Source organism: Talpa europaea (genome assembly GCF_964194135.1).
Source record: "Talpa europaea genome assembly, chromosome: 6".
Lineage (NCBI taxonomy): Eukaryota > Metazoa > Chordata > Mammalia > Eulipotyphla > Talpidae > Talpa > Talpa europaea.
The window spans coordinates 57,593,057-57,615,836 of record NC_140072.1 but is presented as its reverse complement, the minus strand read 5'-3'; the positions used below and the strand labels follow the sequence as shown (position 1 = coordinate 57,615,836).

The 22,780-nt window shown below is 38.6% G+C and overlaps 1 protein-coding gene across 1 annotated transcript; it reads left to right on the top strand.

Moving 5' to 3' along the window:
- Positions 1-1,069: 1,069 nt before the first annotated feature.
- SNRNP27 (small nuclear ribonucleoprotein U4/U6.U5 subunit 27) lies at positions 1,070-12,786 on the top strand (the record flags this gene model as incomplete). The annotated part of the gene is made up of 6 exons (XM_084235134.1): positions 1,070-1,132; positions 2,389-2,509; positions 3,824-3,936; positions 6,202-6,281; positions 10,881-10,945; positions 12,732-12,786. Exons 1-6 carry the CDS (start codon positions 1,099-1,101, stop codon positions 12,784-12,786), a joined length of 468 nt encoding a protein of 155 aa, XP_084091260.1. The 5' UTR covers positions 1,070-1,098.
- Positions 12,787-22,780: the final 9,994 nt, after the last annotated feature.

The window sequence follows — 22,780 nt, the reverse complement described above, 5'->3', positions numbered from 1 at the left end:
CAATGGTGGTTTTTGTCTTGATTTTGCTTTTGCTTTTTTCCTTCCAGACTTGTCTGGTTGTCTCTGATTCTTTCCTGTGGGTCCCCACTGGAAGATGCTTTAGACTTGTGACAGGCTTTGGGGCCTTGTTCTGGGCCAATCCTGCTTGGGTGGGCTTTTACCCACTAAGGGACCAGTAACTTTGAGTACTTAATTTAGAAACTATGTTCTTTGCCTTTCCTGTATTATTTCCTAATTGTATTAAAGTTCCTTCCCATTAAAGTGTCATATGTTTTGTGTTGTTGCGGCAGATGGCAGAACCTATTTAGAGCAGGCAGGCTTGCTGGGTCTGGGGTGCCCCTCTCCCTGCCCTGTAACACTTCCCCTATCAATGCACTTTCACAGTTTGTTTCCCCCACTAGATTGCAAGCTATCTAGAGCAGGCTTTTTTTTTTTTTTTTTTTTTTTTTTTTTACTAATATTTGATCTTTTTCTCTGATTAAAAAGCTCTGGCACATAGGTATACTATAAATATTTGCGTAAATAATGGTATAAATTATACCTATTTAATTTTCTGATGTTTTAACATCTGAGGCCTTTCAGAGACTGCCTCTCCCCGGGTTAGCTAATTCCTAGAGCTAGCAAATGACACCCTTCTGAGTATGTCTTTCACATACAAACCTGCCAAGCGAAAGTCAGTACCCCAACAACCTTCTTTATCAAATTCACAATTTGAGGTGGTTTGATATGAAATATTGTATACTTGTGGGCAAAAACTGGAAAGAAAAAGTGAAAGAATGAGAGGGTGTTGGGTACGCAACTTTTACCAGATATTTCTATAATATTAAATACCACGTTTTAATGCCCACCGCGGACACAGAAGATGGGGAAGCCACCTTTAAGTGTGGCTCGAGAAGCTGAGAAGACACCTCTGTCCTCATCACGCGGCGGGGCGGCAAAATTCTGGGCAGCCTCAGCGCGGCGGCCCTTCTCTCGAAGCCGGAACCTTAGCGATTCGTTTCGACGTTTTCCAGTCGGTGGGGCAAGTTCAGCTCCCGCCTCTCCCGGAAGTTGTTGCAAGTCGTTTCCGGGGCGGTGTGAGTTAGAGAAGGACTCCGAATGGGTCGCAGCCGCAGCCGCTCCCCACGGAGGGGTGAGTTCGCAAGTAATTTGGGGGCGCCTGGGGCTTGGTGGGAGGCTTGTCCCTTTTTACTTTTCAGTACCAGAGCAGCGGAATGGCGGGCCTTTTTCTCATGAGAAGAAAACGGGGCTGAATGGGGGAACCAAGTCTCCGCACTCTTCAGTCCTCTTCCCCCAGCCCCCTAAATTAGGATCTTGCCGGTTCTTTGCCAGCCTCATACGATAACTTTTTGTTATATTTGTTTCGGGGGGTTTAGAATCAGGCCACAGTTCCCTCACTTAATTTCTGAGTGTCCGTGTGCAAGTTATCCAGCCTTTCTGAGTCCGAGTTCCCGTTATTACACAATTGGGATAATATCAACTACCTTTAAAAAGTGATGTGAAAATGTCACAGCCCTTAACACTCAGCATCTGACGCTCACTGGTTCTTAAAAGCTCAATGTTAATTTCCTTCCCAATTTATAATAGGAAAATCGGCATTTAGAATTTTGCGACCAGGGAGCTCACGAGTAATGTCTTCTGGCCTCCATCCCTCATGTGGTAGTGCTAGTAAAAAACCCAGGACTTGGAGCAGGAGATTTAACTTAGAGCCTGGGTTCTGCCCCCTGGTTAGTTTCGGTTTGTTGTTTGGGGGTTTTGTTTGCTTGGGTTGGTTTGTTTGTATTTGTAATCAACTTCAACTCGTTGAGATTTTATATATACATATATATTTACATACATATATTTTTTTTTGCGCAGAAGAACTGGGATGTAGGCCAGAGGTGTTGGGGGGGGGGGGTGAGAGGATTCACCAGAGACAGAGTGGGGAGCAGAACAGGTGAATTCTGGCAAAATACAGTGCTAAGGGGAGCAGGAGACAAGACAGGAGGAGACATCTGTGGCACCATATGTGGGTTTCTCCCTGGCCAGAGATCGAACTCGGGATGTAGTGATATTTGATTTTTTTTAGATAGTTGAGACTGTGAGCCATTTGTAGCTATTGAACAGTTAACACTGTTCTCAATTGAGAACTGCTGTTTTAGTAGAATAAACACCAGACTTGATTTAGTACCCCCCAAAATGCAATATGCCTCAGCAGTTTTTGTATCGGGTATATGTTGAAATGATAGTAGTTTGCTATATTGGTTCAAATACTATTAAAGTAATTCCACCTGTTTACTTCTTTAATGTGACTACTAGAAATGTCTAGCTTTTCAATTTTATTAGATGGCAAACCTCAAGATATTTGAGGTAATTTTTGGCTCTGCAATTTTTTTGTTTTTGTATTAGAACGTAGACGTTCCCGATCTACATCCCGGGAGAGAGAACGCAGACGCAGAGAAAGATCCAGATCCCGAGAGAGAGATCGAAGGAGGAGCCGTTCTCGATCCCCACACAGAAGGCGCTCCAGGTAAGTGCAGAAAATAACCTGTAGTTTTACTTCAGATCCAAAAGAAGCTAGTTGTTGCCCTTAGCTTTGTTTTTATCACTTATAAAAAGAGACAATTTCATGAGAGGAGGGAAACTTAAAGCCCTTCTTAATGTAAGCCTAACATTTCCATTGGTAAAGTAAGGTTAATAACTCTAAGCGGTAGCATTGCCTTGAGGAGTAAATGAGATAAACAAGAAAAGCATTTAACATGGTGCTTGGTAAAAGGAAGAAATGTGTTGTTGTTTTTTTTATTTTGATTTTTTCTTAAGTTTGGTGATAGTGATTTATTCAAGTGTATAATCAAGAATGTGAGATCTTGGGCCTCCCCGGTGGGTTGCGAAGCTGCCCGCGCGGCCTCTGTGGCACCGGTTCGATCCCCAGTTGCTCCCCTGCCACCGGAGGAGGGTCCCACATGGCGCACAGACCTCTCCTGCCGCCCGCTGCTCCCTTCAGCAGTGTACTTCGGTCCTTCTGCCTGCTCTGCTCCCCGCTCTGGCTCTGGTGAATTCTCTTACCCTCCCACGTTTCTGACTGTACCCAGTGCATGTATAAACAAAAACAAACAAACAAACAAATAAATAAATAAATCATGCCTCTATTAAAAAAAAAAAAAAGAATGTGAGATCTTGAAAGAATCTTAGAAATGAATTCTTGATTCTTAGTAAGTGTTAATTATCATCTAATTAACACTTTGTATTTGTCATTGTTAGAAGCTGTTTAAATTTTTTCTGCCTTCTAACAAATTTTTTAGCCCTAACTGTACTGAGCCTGATGATTGAGTTGTAAACTCAATATTTATTTAAAATATTTATTTTTTAAATATTTTTTAAAAATATTTATTTATGCATACAAGAACTGGGGTATAAGCCAGAGGTGTGGGAGATGAGAGGATTCACCAGAGACACAGTGGGGAGCAGAACAGGCAGATTGACTGAAGTACGCTGCTAAGGGGAGCATCGGGCCAGTCAGGAGAGGTCTGCTGTGCCATGTCGGTAGTTCTCTGGCCAGGGATCAAACTCTTGCTGCAGTGGCTGCGGATAGCTTCGTAGTACTGCGTCTTAACCCCTTGCACCACTAGGGAGGCCCAGTAAACTGTATTTTTAATTTTTATTCGCAGTCAGGGCCTAGACAGAACCTTCTTCACTCTACTTTGGAGAATGGAGTCTTGGTTCTCTGGAGCCTGACTTTTTGTTCAGCGTTACCTTTCAGGCACTCATGTATATCTGTGCTTATTTACACACACACCCTCTCCATTTGTCTCTCTTTGTTACATCTTTCCTTATTAAATATTAGATCCCCAAGAAGGCATAGATCCACATCTCCTTCCCCTTCTCGACTGAAAGAAAGAAGAGAGGAAGAAAAGAAAGAAACAAAAGAAACAAAGAACAAAGAACGGCAAATTACTGGTAATCTAATTATATAAATAACCATAGGAAAAGTACAACCTTCTTTAGACAATTTCAATTATGATAAAATTACAAAAGTATATGTTTTCAACATTTAAATATTGTTTCTTATAGTATTTGTTGCATACAGGGTTTTTGTTGTTTTTGGAGGTTTTTTGCTGTCATAGAAAATGATGAATTAAGCAGAAATTTTATTTATTTATTTTTTTATAAAAACAAAAAGCATTTATTTGGGTCTGTCTTTTCATTGTAAACAGGATTCTAAGTTTCAGAGAAGTTAAATGATTCATCCAAGAGACAAATATTACTACTCTGCTTGAAAATGTTTTAGTCCTGTAAAATTGTGCAGATAGAATTCAACTGTGAATTATGAGGCCTGGGTTCTATTTGTGGCATTTCTAACAAGATAGATCCTAGGCAGAGCACTTCTTCGTGTGGAAGCTGAACTGAGCTAAACATCTCCCGAGTTCCCTTCCAACTTTGTTTTTTGTTTGTTTGTTTGTTTTAGTATATTTATTTTACATTGTTACTCATTGTTGTACAGTGTTTCATTTTCTCCCCTCAGGTATAATTCCTATAAAATTCCCACCACCACATCATGAAACCATCACCATAGTCTCTTGTGCTCTTCCCTCCTGTTTTGACCCCTCTCTCTGGCGTGATCTGATAAACACAGCATTAATCTTTCCAAGCAAGTTTGCTAAGAAAAGTTCCCATGTTTAAAGTTAAAAATAATTTCTCATTGGGCCTCTCCTGGTGGCGCAGCGGTTGAGCGCTGGGTTGTGAGGCTGCCTGCAGCCTCTGCAGCGCCAGTTCGATCCCCGGCCACCGGCGAGGGTCCCACCAAAAAAAAAAAAAAAATTAAGAATGCATTTAGATTGCAATAGTCACATTACTTTGTTTTTAATCACTTGCAGTATTCTGTAGGTCACATTTTAAACATTTTTTAAAAGACAGGAAATAATACAGTATTGTTTTAAAGTACCACAACTTTAAAATAGAGGAACTAAAAAAGCAAAGGATCAAATCTGCTTCATACACAGGATGGAGTGATCTTATAAACACAACATTAATCTTTCCAAGCAAGTTTGCTAAGAAAAGTTCCCTTGTTTAGAGTTAAAAACAATTTCTCATTTAGAAAAATTGACATCATTTAATAGTGCTTATTCTTCTCCTAATGTTATACTTGTTTGTCTTCATTTAGAAATAAATTCATGAGAAAAGAACAAATTTTGTTGTGATATGAAATGATGTCATGATACAAATTCAGGTTTTTTGAGAAACAAGATTTTTCTTCCGATAGTGTAGATAGACATCCAGTAAATAAAGCACATTTACTATTCCTGTGGTAGAAATAGTTGTGATTCACTTATGAAAGAGATGTGTTTGGTGATAAGGTTTTAAGTAGAATGCACTTCACCAAAAAAAGCTGCCAATTATTTTTTAAAAATCTGTTTCACCTAGCCTCATTAATTAAGTGGAAATTCATAATTTTTATAGAATTTGGTTTTAGGACCAAGTCACACAAATGATCTGAAATAAATCAAAGTTGTTTGACTAGAGAGGCATGTTTTCTTGGGACTGGAGCCAGTGATTCACAATTTTACACTTGAAAGCATTCCTCAGGGAACGTGTACCCTCTAGTCTTCAAAGTAAAGCATAAGACCTAGGCTTCAGAAGGGCATGCTTCTGACTGGAATACTGACTGGAATCCTTGCAGGATTCTACGTGCAGTACTGTTGTAGCTCTGCAGCTGCCTCGGAGACCTTGCTCCTCTCCACACCAGCTTTCAGCTTGAGCTGTTATACCAGGTTGGTCTTAAAAGACACAGAAGCACCTCTGAGCACCAGGGCCCCAGTACATAGAGTTGTGAGATTTTGTTTTATTTGTACCATAGTTGCTGGTTATCTGTGGTGCTCCCAATACAGGAAGAATAGTTAAAAATATGAAAATATTCTATTTTGAAAGTACCTTCAAAGCTAATATCATGTCAGATAGTAAAAATGGTCCTGCCCAAAGTCTCCAAGCTAGTCCTTTTTAAGCAGTCTTCAGATAAAGGAGAATGGAGAGCACGTTTCCTCCTTACACCTTAAGTAATATTTCCAAATTGAAAAGGAATTTTGTTTTTTCATTAGATTCAAGTCTTTCTCTAATTGTTTTGTATGTTTTCTGCTGGGTGGATGGAATAACTATTAATTTATTGCCACCCCTTTATATACATATATAGAACAGTGGAGTTTTAGAAATTGTCACTTGTTTTTGCAGAGGAAGACTTAGAGGGCAAAACAGAAGAAGAAATAGAAATGATGAAGTTAATGGGATTTGCCTCCTTTGACTCCACAAAAGTAAGTAAAATAGTCAGTTAGGCATTCTGATTTTAATTAACCATTAATGACTGTCCCATTTTTACATATTCTTTTGCTATTACTTGTAAATTTTTCCACTGATACAAGTTTGTTATAATAACTATCGATGCATTGAGAGGGAGAAGGAGCCAGTGACTTGCCATTGAAATTCAGGGTGTGTTTGCCTGGATGACATTTTTAAGTTAGATCTTAAAAGACTAATAGAAGACAATGAAATGCTGTGTAGGCATAAAGGAATATAGTGTATTGTGGGGATTTCACATTCAGTGATTGGTAAAAGGCTGGTAAATGGACTGGTGACTAAGAATAAGGCTAGAAAAATAGGTCGGGAGCAAATTGTAGAGGACTTTTGGTGCCCTTACCTATGGTAAGGAATTTAGAGTTGGTTATTTAAGTTAAGAGGAAACAATGATTTTTAAGCAAGGCAATAACAGGATTATGTACATGTTTTAGAAAAATGACCAGGTGTGGAGAGTTAGATTGGAGACAAAACTGCTGAAATGTGAACGTAAAAGACGATTGAAGAGCTGAATTGAGAGGAAGGACTGGATCATTGAGAACCCCTCCAGAGCTAAAGTTAGTGGTTGTAGAAGTTGGAAGTGAATAGTCAGGCTGAAAGACTGGGTGATGGGGTTAACCCATAAAGGGTTATAGAGAGGGGAAGTGCTATGACACCAAAGAACAAAATTCAGCTGCCAAATGAAGATGATATTAGTATAGCTGAATGCAAATCTCATAACTCAAAAGAGGAGTGGATTGGAGAGCGAATGCTGTCTACATCATAATACGATCGAGAATAGGCGTAGGAAAGGGAAAAAAAGAGAGGAATTGTGGAGTAGGGAGATAAAGAGGGGACTGTGGGAGAGAGAGTAGACAGAAACAGGAAGGTGCAGATAGAGATGAATTGGAGAGAGGGGAAAGGAAGAGGGGATGGAGAGAGAAAACTAGTAAAGGTACTAGGAAAGAGGAAATACTTTTAAAGCCTTTAGAAGATTTTAAGTGCATTTAGCTTTACAAATGGAAATTGAGGGATTTTTAAAGATTTATTTATTTATGCAATCAAGAGATGGGGTGTAGGCCAGAGGTGCAGGAGGGTGAGAGGATTCACTGGTTACAGAGTGGGGAGCAGAACAGGCAGATTGACTGAAATACACTGCTTGAGTGGGCAAGACAGGAGAGGTCTGCTACACCATGTGGGTTATCTCCCTGGCTGGGGATCAGACTCATACTCATGCTGCAGTGGCTGTGGATAGCTTCATAGTGCTGACACTTAACCCCTTGCACCACCAGAGATGCCCGGAAATTTAGATTTTTAAGAAAAACTAAAAAATAATCCACGTACTCTAATCTTGTGTCCCACTGAGTTGTTAATGGAGAAGGGTAATTGCAGATGCTCTAGGAGTTTCTTTTTAACTGAGTTTGATAGTGCCAAACTCATCTGATTTTTTTTTTTAAAAAGCAATATTTGCTTCCCCCCACCCCATCAGATTGAGTCCCCGTAGAATTTCCTTCCCCATGGCCCTCGTGCGCCATCACCACAGTTCTCTGTGCTCCTCCCTCCCTCCCTCTGATCCCTCTCCCTCCTCCCCACCTGCAGTATGTCTCTGATTTATAATTGTCTGTTTTCGCTTTGTTGTGTTTTGTACTTTTATTTATTTATTTTTTAAACTGATGTCTTATTTGGTTCCCCTATATTCCTGTTATAAGTGAAACTATCCGATATTTTACTTTTTCCTTCTGGCTTATTTCATCATGTGATTTTTTTTTTTTTTAAATGACAGTGTATAACCTCATAAGAGTATCAGAGAAGGGCCTCCCCAGTGGCGCAGCGGTTGAGGGTTGGGCTGCAAAGCTGCCCGCAGCCTCTGCAGCGCCGGTTCGGTTTGATCCCCAGCCACTGGCGAGGGTCCCACATGGCACGCAGACCTCTCCTGCTGTGCCCACTGCTCCCCTCAGCAGTGTATTTCGTCAGTCTGTCTGTTAGGCTCCCTGCTCTGGCTCTGGTGAATTCTCTCACCCTCCCACGCTTCTGACTGTACCCAGTGCATGTATAAATAAATCTTTAAAAAAAAAAAAAAAAAAGAATGTTCTTTATTTTTTTTTTTTTTTAAAGATTTACTTATTTATTTATTTATTTAGACAAGCACAGGGTATAGTCAGAAGTGCGGGGGGTTGAGAGAATTTACCAGAGCCAGAGCGGGGAGCAGAGCAGGCAGAAGGACCGAAGTACACTGCTGAGGGGAGCAGCGGGCGGCAGGAGAGGTCTGCGCGCCATGTGGGACCCTCCTCTGGTGGCCGGGGAGCAGCCGGGGATCAAACCGGCACCATGGAGGCCTCGGGCAACTTCGCAACCCAGCGCTCAACCGCTGCGCCACCGGGGAGGCCCAAGAACTGTTTTTTAAAAAAAAAAAAAAAGTACCAGAGAAGGCACAACTATTTGAGTTAAGAGTGACCTTTTGTTCTCACAAATGATTTTGTAAACCCCATTTTGGAATTTATTGTAACTTAGGTATCAGCTTTTTTCTCTTAAATATACCAAGTCATTATTTGTTTTCCCAAAGACTGTAGATGAAATTATTTATTGATAACTATGGTGTGTAAATAAAAACATTTCCAAATTAAAGCAATGACTTTTTAGAAAAATAGGGAGGGAACTTACCAGAATTATTTTTTGCTTTTACTACTGCCTAATGTTATGTTTGAAATCTCTGAGAATTTGATGTAAAGATGGAGCCATACTGTACTTTTAGGTCGAATCTGTGCTGAAGATGTTTGTTTATAAAGGAAAAATTAGATGAGCGTGCATAGATCCCATAAAAATTATGGACTACCATAAGGACACATGATGTCAGTTGTTTATTTTATGACATTTACAGGAATGTAAATTTAGTTTGTGTACAGTTCATGGCACTTAATAAAGTCTCAGCACTTTGTAATTTTCAGTGATGTCTGTTTCAAGACATTTCATCATTCGTCTGTAGTGGGACTTTTTCATATGCCAGTGTGGTCACTTACTTTACCTTCCATTTAAAAATTCTGGAAAGTTTCAAGGTATCTTTCTATTCTAGCATATACATGAGAATAGGGCTAATAAGTCAGTGAGCCTTGGGGCCTCCCTGATGGCACAGCTGGTAGAGCACCATGTTGTGAAGCTGTCCACAGCCTCTGCTGCGCTGGTTCGATTTCCAGCAGGCCAGGGAGAGTCCCACATGGTGTGGCAGACCTCTCTTGTCTCTCCTGCTGCTCCCCTCAGCAGTGCCTTTGGTCCTTCTGCCTGTTCTGCTCCCCGCTCTGTCTCTGGTGAATCCTCTCACCCTCCCGCGCCTCTGGCCTGTACCCCAGCTTTTCTATAAATAAATAAATCTTTAAAAAAAAAAATCAGTGAGCCTTTAGTATTTGAACTTAGTAGAAAGGTTAATATCATTTATTTTTCCCCAAGTCATACCCACCTCCTATTCTTGGATGGTCAAAATCATATACCTCAAGTAATTTACTTAGTATTTCCCCCTCTCTCAAAATGTAGTGAAAATCTATAGATAAGTAAGACCACATGTGTTTATTGTAGAGTCACTTCAATTAATGTGCCTCACCTGTGCCACCTTTAGACCAATGAATCAGAATCTTTGTTTTGCCCTAACATAGATATTTAAAAAATAAATATGCCTAAATAGGGCACATCTTGTGAGTAGTAATGGGAGACAAGTGATTGGGAGTTGTGTGTGTGTGTTGTGTGTGTTGTGGCAACATTAAGCAGTGATGTTCATATATTCAAGTGGCCTAGGATGTAAGAATGCAAAGGTAACTCACAGCTGTATTTCCTCCATCAATTAGAATTAGAGAAGAGGATTCCTGGCAACTGGATCATTTGAATTGGTCTTAAACGATTAATTAAAGGCAGATAATTGAAGATTGGATGGGAATTGGAGATTAGGAGGAAGGTAATTCAGGTTTGAGGAACAGCATGAAGGCACAATAAATTTTTATTTATGGCTGAATTAAAAAAAACCTATTAAGGAGTTAATGAAAAAGGATAGATGCCACAAACGAAAGACTGAGGTATAAGTGACACTTTGTATTAGTTTGTTATTCTGCATCCTGATTCTTGATTTAAAAATCAAAATTTCAAGGCATGTACAAGAAATGGGATCTAGCTGAATAGTGACTGTTGGAGATGTGATTTAAGCTTAGCTCAGAAATTAAATTTTGCGTGAATGTGAATTTTTCTAGAGAAATTCATAACTTGTATTTGTTTTCAAAGAATTCTTTGACCAGAATGTTAGGATCTGGTATCCTTTCCCTGCCTGCCTTGTACCTAATACATATACCATGAATATATATTGGCCTCAATATTGTGATAATTGCTTATGTGTGACTATAGAAATGTAAACAGAGTGTTGTAATACTTAGAAGTCATGGAGTTCAGCAGAATTTGAGAATTCTTTTTCTCTCCTTGGGCTGCCTTGTTTTTAAATGGATCTTGCTATTTAAGTTTGTCTATAGGATCTATTGATAGTTATTTAATTGAGGCATTTAATGTATCTTCCTTGTTTCTTCTATTTGTTTATTGCTTTTCTCCAGGGGAAAAAGGTGGATGGCTCTGTAAATGCCTATGCCATAAATGTATCTCAGAAGAGGAAATACAGGTATGCATAGCCTTCATTATTGGGTTGTTTTTTTTTTTAAGATTTATTTATTTCTGTGTAGAACTGGTATATAGGCCAGAGGTGCTTGGGGGTGAGAGGATGGACCAGAGACAGAGTTGGGAGCAGAACAGATGGATTTACTGAAATGCACTGGTAAAGGGAGCAGTGGGCAAGACAGGAGAGATCTGTTGCCTGGCAAGGGATTGAACTCAGGTCAAGGCGGTGATAGCACTGAAACTAACCCCTAACCCATCAGGGAGGGCCTCATTATTATGTTTCAACTAATGACAAATGACATACGTTGGAAAGGATTTATTATGGAATAATCATATTTTTAGGAAATGTAGTAGTTCCATACAATCTCTTGTTTTAATCTTTCTTATATTCTTCTGTTAATTTCCAGTTTACCTGTTAGCTAATAACTATCATAGAAAGGGATAGATGGCTTAAATGTTTTAGGGCAGGATTTAGTTCTGTCTTCAAAATAGCATATTCTAGTATGTAGACTTTAATTTCATTATAGTTATAGGTTTAAAATAGATCCCTCCTGAATTACTAGATTTCAACGGTAAATATATTCTTCTGTTAAATATAGTCCTATTTTATTAATACCACAGAACAAACCAATACTTCTTGAAATATTATTGAGTTCCTAATGAAGGGAAAAGTCAAGCCATCTTTCAGCATTGCCTGTGTCTTTACCTTTAATCCTGATACAAGGCTAGTATTCCAGTTAATTTAGAATATGGATAATATGATTTGAGAATGCTATGAACTAAGGGTCCAGAATCATCATTGGCAGTCCTTTGTAAAGTTACCTTCAGATAACGTCTTATGGGGAGAACTAATACAATATGCAGTCAAGCTTACTTCATATGGTACTTTTTGGGAACTTTTCTATTTGCTTAAACTATATGTGTATTACCTAAAATAAATAAGGATTTTCTTTTTTTTTTTTTTTCAAAGATTTATTTATTTATGCATACAAGAACTGGGGTACAGGCCAGAGGTGTGGGGGGGCGGGGGTGAGAGGATTCGTCAGAGACAGTGGGGAGCAGAACAGGCAGATGTACTGAAATACACTGCAGAAGGGGGGCAGCGGGCGAGACAGGAGAGGTCTGCTGTGCCATGTGGGTAGCTCCCTGGGGATCGAACTTGTGCTGCAGTGGCTGCAGATAGCTTCATAGGCTGTGTCTTAACCCCTTGCGCCACCAGGGGAGGCCCAAATAAATAAGGATTTTCAATGAGGTGGTTTTTTTAAATGGTAGAATCTTCCCAAGTAATTTTAAAAGTATATTTTCATACTCCTATTTGAATTTTAAAGAATCTGAAGGGTGTGGCTATTTTGAAAGTGAAATGATCTCCTCTTAACATGAATTAAATAACCTTGCATACTTATAATACTAGACTTTGGCCTTTCCCCCCCCCCCCAAAGATTTATTTATGTATGCATGCAAGTACTGGGTGCGGGGAGTTAAGAGGATTCACCAGAGAGAGTGGGGAGCAGAACAGGCAGATCTACTGAAATATACTGCTGAGGGGATCAACGGGCAAGGCAGAAGAGGTCTGTTTGCCATGTGGATTGCTCCCTGGCCAGCTGGGGATCGAACTCATGCTGCAGTGGCTGGTGATAGTTTGATAGTGCCGTCTTTAACCCCTATGCCACCAGGGAGGCCGACTTTGGCATTTTAAAGGTAAACTATAGGTTTAATCTCTGAAGTATAGGATTATTTTCTTAAAAGGAGCCCAGAATTTTTTAAATAAACAATGGATTTTCTCATTGTAGGCAGTACATGAATCGAAAAGGCGGATTCAACAGACCTTTGGATTTCATTGCATGAGAATAGAAATGTTGAAGAATGATTTTTTTCCCCTTCATCTTGTTCAGAAGAATGGATTTTATCTTTTCTGATGTTAGGCATCAAAATCAGGATCACAGTCCTTCCTCCTTGTAAAGTAAGAAAATTTTATTTATGATGTATGCAGTTCACTTACCTTGCCCCCAAAGAGGAAAGGTTAAATATTACATTTCTTTCTTTTAGGAAATAACATTTGGGGCAGTCATCAACCCCATTGTTTTGTCCTTATTCCTGTGGAAGCTGTATATGTTTTCTTCTTGGATGCTCACTAGGACCTTTAAAAACACATAAAAATAATTTGGATGTAAGTTTCTCAAATAAAGCAGTTATGTCTACCCTTTTGAATTTGACAAATATTTTATTGTTAGGTAAAAGAATCTCCCTGCAATTTTCTTTTTTAACATACAGAGTTAGATATCATGATTCTTCGTAGTTCAAAAATTAAAAGAATGAAAAATTATAATTACATTTTTGTACCTTTTGTAGGTTTTCCCCCAGTTTAAAAGTAATACATGCTTATTAGGAAAAACAAAGCAAAAATCTTGGAAGAAACCAAAAAGTAAAAAGAAAAGCCAAAATATCACTTACAGTTTATCCCCCAATAAGAATTAATGTTAATATTTTGGTGTATGTCTTTCCAGGCTCCTATGGGTGCATATTTCTCACCTCCACTCATGAGATCAGAATGTTTATGCTGTTCTTTTTTACTATCCTTTTTGTCCTGTATACTATGAACATTTTTTAAATACCCTCACCTATTCTTTGAAAACTTAGCTTTTAGTAGCTACTTGGTTATACCATAATTTATTAACTAATCCTTTATTGGTAAATGTTGGCTTTTCTCCCATGTCTTGCTATTATAATTAAAATGGTGTAGTATCCTTGTTACATATATATTTTTGTACTTGTTGCCTGATTTTCTCAGGTTCAGCACTTAGATTTAGCATTTCTGGGTGAGATAAAAGGGTGTGCGTTCATGATTTAAGCTTTTAGATAAAAATATGACAAGAAAGTAACAGCCAGCTCTCACCATTTCATATATGCACACTAATACTGGATATATAATTTTAAGTTTCCAACCTGATAGGTAAAATTGTGTTATTTAATTTTAATTTAATTTCTAAGGAGGATGAACATTTTTAAAATGTGTTAGCCATATCTATTTCTTCTATGAAATGCTAATTCCAAATCTTGGATTCATTTTTTGGCAAGCTTTTCTTTATCTTATTGAAGGAAGCGCTTTTTAAATTGAAGATAATAACCTTTACCTATTCTTTTTAATATTTCACTGATACTTGAGTCTTTATGGTTAGATATTAAATTTTAGGTTTTTGTCAGTAAATAATATAGATACATGAAATATAATTCATATAGCACAGAGGGTGAATGATGAGTTCATTGTATATCTTTTTAGAGATAATCCCATATATACATAAACATAATATATATATATATATATATATCTTACTTTATTATTCAGATATAAGCAAATTCCGCACTATCTTGCACCTAGCCTTTTTTTACTTACTAGTATATCTTGAGATAGTTTCTTATCACTTCATGTAATATTGCCTCATTTTTTAAGGGCAGCAAATTATAGTCCTTTGTAAGACTGTAATTTTAACTAATTCCCCATTTTTTTTTTTAATTTTAATCAAGCCCTGTTTTTTTATTTTTTAGTTTAAATTTTATTTTTATATTCCCCGTACAATTACAACCCCCTTATTTTGACCCCAATCCCTCCTTTCCCCACCCCACACCCCCCATAGAGTGTCTCTGGTTCATAGTTGTTGATTTTGATATTTTCTTTCTTATAGTTATTCTTTTTCCTGGTCCCTTATTTAAGTTTTCTAGATTCCTGCTATGAGTGAGACCATCCGGTATTTTTCTTTTTCTTTCTGGCTTATTTCGCTGAGCATGATCCCGTCCAGCTCCATCCATGTTGTTGCAAATTGCATGTGTTTATCTTTTTTGAATGCTGAGTAATATTCCATGGTGTATATGTACCACATCTTCTTGATCCAGTCATCTATTTTTGGGCATTTGGGTTGTTTCCAAAGCTTAGCTATTATAAACAGTGCTGCTATAAACATAGGGGTGCAGGTGCCCTTTGGAATTAATGTTTCTGTGTTCTTTGGGTAAATACCTAGGAGTGGAATTGCTGGATCATATGGAAGCTTTTATGTTTAGTAGGTCCAGAAATCTCCACACAGCTCTCCATAGTGGTTAGACCAGTTTGCACTCCCACCAGCAGTGCAGGAGAGTTCCTTTTTCTCCACAACCTCGCCAACATTTGTTGTTGCTAGTTTTTTTAATGTGTGCCATTCCCACTGGTGTAAGATGGTGTCTCATTGTAGTTTTGATTTGCATTTCCCTGATTACAAGTGATGTTGAACATTTTTTCATATGCCTGTTGGCCATTTGCATTTCCTCTTCAGAGAAGTTTCTTTTTAGCTCTTCTGCCCATTTTTTGACTGGATTATTTTCTTTGTTGTTGTTGAGTCTCATCAGCTCTTTGCAGATTTTTGTGATCAGTCCTTCATCCATTAGTGTTGTGTGCAAAATAGTTCTCCCAGTCGGTGGGGTTTCTCTTTGTTTTTGTTATTATCTCTTTTGCTGTGCAGAAGCTCTTTAATTTGATGTAGTCCCAGCTGTTGATCTTTGCCTTCACTATCACTGCTTTGGGTGATGTGTATGTAAAGATGTCTTTGATGTGCATGTCATTTAGTGTTTCGCCTATATTTTCTTCTATGTATTTTATGGTTTCAGGTCTTATGTCTAGTTATTAATCCATTTTGAGTTGGTTTTTGTGCATGGTGTTAGGTAGTAGTCAAGCTTCATTCTTTTGCATGTAGCAACCCAGTTTTCCCAGCACCATTTATTGAACAAACTTTCTTTGCTCCAATGCATATTCTTTGCTCCTTTGTCAAAGATTAGTTGACCGTAAATCTGTGGGTTTATTTCTGGATTTTCTATTTGATTCCATTCATCTGTGTGTCTGTTCTTGTTCCAATTCTATGCAGTTTTGATGATTTTGGCTTTGTAGTATAGTTTGAAGTCTGGGAGTGTGATGCCTCCATTCCCTTCTTTTTTTTTTTCAGGAGAGCTTTGGCTATTCGGGGTTTTTGGTGATTCCATATGTGATATTCAAGTTTTTAAAATTCTTCAATCACTGTCCTTGTACATGCATCATTTTATGGGTGTCTTTAGTTGGATTTTTAAATCTTTTTTGAATCTGAAATTTGACTACTTGTTCTAGTTCTTTAAAAGCTTTCCTGTCAAGTTAGTTCCCTATAAAGAAGATAGTAGTATGACAGCGTTGCATAAGACAGTGTACAGTGTACCTTAGTTCACTTGATCCTTAGGTAAAGCATGTACTGGTATCTCCATTTTCCAGATGAGAAAGTTTAGGCTGTTCATGCCAGAAGGGCAGAAATTACTGGTATTTATCCTACCTACTACCTTCAGTGCTTAAATATTTGAATATGCTGCATCAGTTGTACAGCTTGTAGTACTCACTGCACACGTGTCACTGCCCTAAGCTTTGACTTTTTGTCAGCTGAACTAAATAGATTCCCATACACCCACCCATCATGTAACCATAATTTGCCATTTCTATAAATTATCCAATACAAGAAAAATTTCTGACCACATTTGTGTACACCTAAGGAAAACAGACTCGATTTTTATTTTAATGGGAAAGCTAAAACTTCTGAGATAAAATAAACTAAAAACCAAATTATAGGTTTTTTTTTATAGCCATTTTAGTGTGGTGGTAGTAGAGACTGATCCTCAAGGCAGCAGATTTTTTGGGAAAAAAAAATCTGAGAATACCTGGTAAATCAGTAGGCTTGCTCTCCTTGAACGAATACCAGAGAAAACCAAGAGAGTATCCTTGAAAATCCAGAGATCAGGCCTCCCTGTTGGCGCAAGGGGTTAAGTCACAGCACTGTGAAGCTATCCGCAGCCACTGCCAGGGAGCTAACTCATATGGTGCAGCAAACAATCTCCTGTCTCACCCACTGCTCCCCTCAGCAGTGTTTTTTCAATCAATGTGCCTGTTCTGTTCCCTACTATGTCTCTGGTGAATTCTCTCACCGCACCTCTGGCCTGTGCCCCAGTTCTTGTATGCATAAATAAATAAATCTTTAAAAAAAAAAAAAGAAAATCTATTGATAGGATACCTGTGTTCTTTTTTTTTTTTTTTTAAAGATTTATTTACTTACTTATTTATACAAGCACTGGGTACAGTCAGAAGCATGGGAGGGTGAGAGAGAATTCACCAGAGCCAGAGCGGGTTGCAGAACAGACAGACTGATGAAATACACTGCTGAGGGGAGCAGCGGGTGCGGCAGGAGAGGTCTGCGTGCCATGTGGGACCCTCGCCGGCGGCCAGGGATCGAACCGGTGCTGCAGAGGCTGCAGGCAGCTTCGCAGCCCAGTGCTCAACTGCTGTGCCACCAGGGAGAACCTTTTTTTTTAAAAAAAGATTATTTATGCATACAAGAACTGGGGTACAGGCCAGAGGTGTGGGGGGTGAGAGTATTCACCAGAGACAGAGTGGGGAACAGAACAGGCAGACTATCTGAAATACACTGCTGAGGGGAGCAGCAGGCAAGAGAGGTCTGCGCTATGTGGCAAGAGAGGTCTGCGCTATGTGGCAAGAGAGGTCTGCGCTGGGGATCGAACTCATGCTACTGTGGCTGCGGATAACCTCATAGGTTGTGTCTCAATCCCTAGCGCCACCAGGGAGGCTCCTGTGTTCTTTATTTTTTTTAAGATTTATTTATTTATACAAGCACTGGGTACAGTCAGAAGCATGGGAGGGTGAGAGAATTCACCAGAGCCAGAGTGGGGAACAGAACAGGCAGACTGATGAAATACACTGCTGAGGGGAGCAGCGGGTGGCAGGAGAGGTCTGCACGCCATGTGGGACCTCACCGGCCGGCCGGGGATTGAACCGGCGCTGCAGAGGCTGTGGACAGCTTTGCAGCCCAGCGCTCAACTGCTGTGCCACCGGGGAGGCCCTCCTGTGTTCTTTCTTAAGGGAATTCTTAATTTGAAGGAAATTTTATCCATCAGATTATCCAGTTCTGTAAAAATTAAAAAATGGGACATCTTTGTCTTACTCTGACAGGCCACTGACTCTGAGAGGATTTAAATTGTGCCACATTTAAGTATTTAAATGATTTCCAGGGCTCAGTCCATGAATTCTCCAGTCTCTGCTGGATCAGTTCATCCATCTGAATCACTTCAAGTATCTGCCATAGTTCTCAAATTTATACTAACAGCCTAACTCTATACTGAATTCCAGCCTTGTATATATGCACCTAGCTAATTAGGCACCTCAAATTTGAGATTAACTGAACTATAATTTTCCTGCCTAATCTTCTCTGGGCTTCCCCATCTCAGTAAATACCTCCTCCATTCACTCCTCTCTGCAGGCCAAAATCTTGTCTTCTCTGTTTCATTAGCAAAATTTTTTGTCTCTAACCTCAGAGTATGTTTTGAATTCAACCACTTTTTTCCTGCAGATTTATTGAGGTATAATTGACATAAAAAAATTGTAAGATATTTAAAGTACATCATGACATGCTGACCATCTGTGCCACCTACTAATGGAAGGCAGCTGTCGTGTCTGTACTACTGCAGTAGCCTCTTAATAGTTCTCCTTTCTCTTGCTGCCTCAATTTATTCTCTACCCAGCAGCAGAAGTGAACCTTTTAAAATGTGTATCAGGTCACATTGCTCTTGGCTGCAGTGATTGGCTGTCATTTAGAATAGAGTCCATTCCTTACAGTGGCCTACAGCTTGCACAGTCTAGACCCTGGAGCTCCCTGCAGCCTTATCCCCTTGTTGCTACACTCAGCCATGCGGCTGTCCTTGCTGTTCTTTGAGAACAGGCTTGCATCTACTTTAAGAGGTTTTCCAACTTGCTTTTCCTGGAATGTTGCTCCTCCTCTCCCCTCACCTCCCAGATTCGCATGGGTAGCTTCTTTATGTTGTTCAGAAAACTACTCAAAATAAGATCCTTCCTGACCATCCTATCTAAAATAGCAACCATCTCTCTCTCTCTTTACCCTGCTTTTTTTTAACATTTAGAAAATTTAGATAAAATTCATACACTGTAAAATTCACACTTTGAAAAAATAATTTCAGTAGTTTTTAGTATGTTCTGAGTAATATATCCATCACTACTAATTCCAAAACATTTTCATCATCCCTAGAAGAAATCCCATGCCCATTAACAATCACTTCTTATCCTTCCCCACCTGTCTCCAGCCTCACCCCAGAAATCACTAATGTACTTTCTCTGTCTAAAGATGTACCTATTCTGGACATTTTCACATACATGGACATTTCTTATAAATGGAATAAAATACGTGGCCTTTGGGGTTTGGCTTCTTTGACTTAGCATGTTTCTGATACGTAGTGATGTGTTTCTGGCTATTATAATGCTGCCATAGATATTTGTATGCAAGTTTTTGTTGAACATGTGTTTTGTCTTACTATAAAATTTTCTAAATATTATTTTGGGTGTATACCAAAGAGTGAAATTACTGGTAACTAAGTTCATAAAGTAACTCCATATTTAACTTTTGAGAAACTATCAAACTATTTTCCAAAGTAACTGCACCATTTTAACATTCCCACCAGCAATGTATGAGGGTTGCAGTTTCTCTACTTCCTCTGTAAAGTTGCCTTTTCCTTATAGCTTACCACTGCCCAACATACTCTATTCATTTGTTATTGTCTGGTTTCTCCATGAGGTATCGAGCTCTGATTAGTGAAGCTTCTCTCATTTTTTGCTGCTGTAGCCCCAGACCACAGTGTCTGACAACAGAGTAGAGCGCTCAAATATCTGTTCATTTGTCAGTAAGTTTATTCACTTAACTACTGATCTGATTTTTATGTTAACCTTTAGTTACCAAAGTACTAAATGGACACATTTTTCCTGCAAAATTTTAAAACATATGACAAAGGTAAATCCCTTTTGAATAGTACCTACAGTCCTAGTCCTAATGCCTTTTCTCCACTAACTCCTCTGCAGTATATGTGTTTCCATACTTATGTCTATATAGTCTATATACATATGTCTATAACATAATTAGAGGTGGAAATGAGGAAAATACAAAATTTGTGCTGATTTTGAAACAGGTAATATGCTGTAGGGATCATTTTTCAGTTTTATTTACTCAACATCACCTTGGTGATCTTTCCATGCCAGTATATATAACTCCCTTTTTTTAATTTCTACATAGTGTTTTGTGTAATGTACATACCACCATTTGTTTAATCACAAAACTTGTGGAGTAATTAACAGTAATTAGCAATTAAAAGGGCCCTTCAAAACAGTAGTTTAGAAGGTTTTCTAAACTTAATAGTGTGATGTTCGAGTGTCCCAGAATAGCCACAAAGAAGGGATTTGTTATTGAAGCAGAAAATTCTAGTCCTAAATTTTATACCTCAAAGAACAAAATCAGTTCCTCAAAAGCATATAAAACAAAATAATTTGTAGTGTCATAATGGTAAAGTGGTGTTAAACTCAGTTATAAGTAATGTTTTGATAACAGTTTTGAAATTGTTTAGACACTTATAACATTGTTGTATTCCTTGCCTCTCCAAAGGACTCACTGGGAGGTATCTCTGTCCAAACTCACACAGCATTTAATGAACCTGCTGTTCAGCATTGACATTACATGCCATCCTGTGCCCTTCTGTGTTTAAGCCCATTAAAAAGGAATAAACTGGGTCTTGGCTTCCTAAAAAGATGCAGTAGAGATTACCTAAAAAATACGTCTTTGTGATTCCCCATTTTCAAAAGTTTTTATTATCCAATTCTAACTCTATTAGTTTATCTTGAAGCCTGCTGAAGATATTAACTGTTATCAGCCCACATTTATGCTTCTGCACATAAGATTACACGTAATTTCAATAAAGTTAAGATACAAACATTTTGAAATTCCCGATTTTTATTTTTTGGGTTGTGCCTCTCAGTCAATATTTATGTAATGGCTTTGAGATACTGACATCACCACTTGTACTTCAGGATTTTCAGTTCTTTTTCCAAAACCCTTACTTTTCAGATTATTTAACTGGTCATTGTACATAGGTTTGTTTAATTTCTAGTAAAACAAAACAGAACCTGTTTTATATTTCCTACTTGATTTCCAGTAGATGGCACCAAATACCCTTTGAAGTTATTCATAACTAATTCCTAGTTGGTGTTGCTAGCTACTTGATATTTTCTTCCCTCACCACCAGGGAACAGAAAAGGGCCCATTCTTTGGTCTAATTCTCTGATTGTTACATAATTTAGCATTTTTGTTTGGCATTCGAGATAGACCTGTTGGTGTTTAAATTATTCATCTACTACTTCTGACTCAGATTTCAACCTTTTTTTTATTTTTTGTAAGTATGATTTCAATCGGGGTGATTCTAGGGAATCATGATCTTGAAATAAGATTGGTTTTTTTTTAAAAGTTGAGGATAAAGAATAAAGAGATTTGCTGAATGTTCATAGTAAAATTGATGAGAAAATATAAAAGGGAACAAAATCCAAAATTAGACAACAAACTCCAAGTGTATTTATTTATTGTCAGTTTTGGTACTTTAGTAGTTATGTTCATTTCATTGATTTTCAGTTTTGTTTTACAAATAATTTGCAATTTAAATTACTCATATCTCCTCATTCTCATTTCCAACTTTTTGTGCTTTCTTGAAAACCTTTCCCTACATATATTTATTTATGTTTTTGTAAAAAACTAGCATTTGGATCCAATTAGCAGTTAAAGCCAGAATGTTTCCTGTGTGCCAGGCCTCGTTTACTACCTTTATTCTACTTATTAATTCTCTTGAGTTTATTTAATTTTAGTGGATTTGTCAGTCATGAAATAGGATGTGTTTAAAATTTCCCATAATTACAGGTATGTTCTTTCTTTATTCCCAGTGTTTGTCAGTGTTAATGTTACTCAGTTTATTAGGTAAGGTAAGACTTAACTGTCTTACCTTTAGAACAAGGCAAGGCGAGTATCAGGGTGAAACAAATGTAGGTGCAGTTCCCATCTCTGGCTGACTGGATGACTAGGAAAGTCACTTTGCTTCTCAGGGTCTCAATTTCCTCCTATTTAATGGGGTTTTATTGAGGTAGAGATTAATGTAAGTAAAAAATTACCTCACACATAGTAAGCTATTGTCATATAAGGCAACAATAATAAACATTTCTTAAAAGTATTGCAAAGTATGTTTATGTTTTACTCGTTTCTATATTCAGGACTCTAGACTTACCAGGAGTTGTAGTTCCACTGTTTAAAATGGAGATGTCAGCGTATCAATAGTGTAACCTGGGCATCGAGAGAGTTTTCAATCCAAAAATCTTAAAGAATGATTTTTTTTAGTTCTTTATAATTTTTGTTAAATTTTTAATTTTTTTTATTTTTTACATCATTGTTCATTTTTAAACAATACTTGCTTCCCCCCACCCCCTCAGGTGTATTGGTACCACCACTCACAGAAACACACCACACACTTAGAGCTGTCTTGAAACCGTTTTGGGAATGTTTTGCCTGAAATTAAAAGGGAAGGAAAGGCTCTGACGGATTTTTAGGTCAAAGAATCTCGGGATTCAGCGTCATTCTGTAGGTACAAGACGTTTCTGAGGCTTTTAAAACCCACTCGCTTGAGGGAGTAATTACGGCAGCACTGGAAGGGGTGCCGAGAGCTCGGAGAGCTCAATGCTGCATACAGCCGCCTGACTCCAACCTTTCCTGAAGAAAGAAAGAGGCTGGGCGGCGGGCACTGACCCAGACCAGGCTCTCCCCCTCAAGCCTTAAAGCCACGTGACGCCGCCAGAGCCGGGCGCCCAACGACCCCCGCCGGGCTGCCCGCGTCGTTCTTTCGGGGGATTGTAGGCCCGGGTCCTCGGCGGGCTGAGTCCCGGGAAGCCTGGAGACCTTCCGGGCCGCGCCCGTCAGAT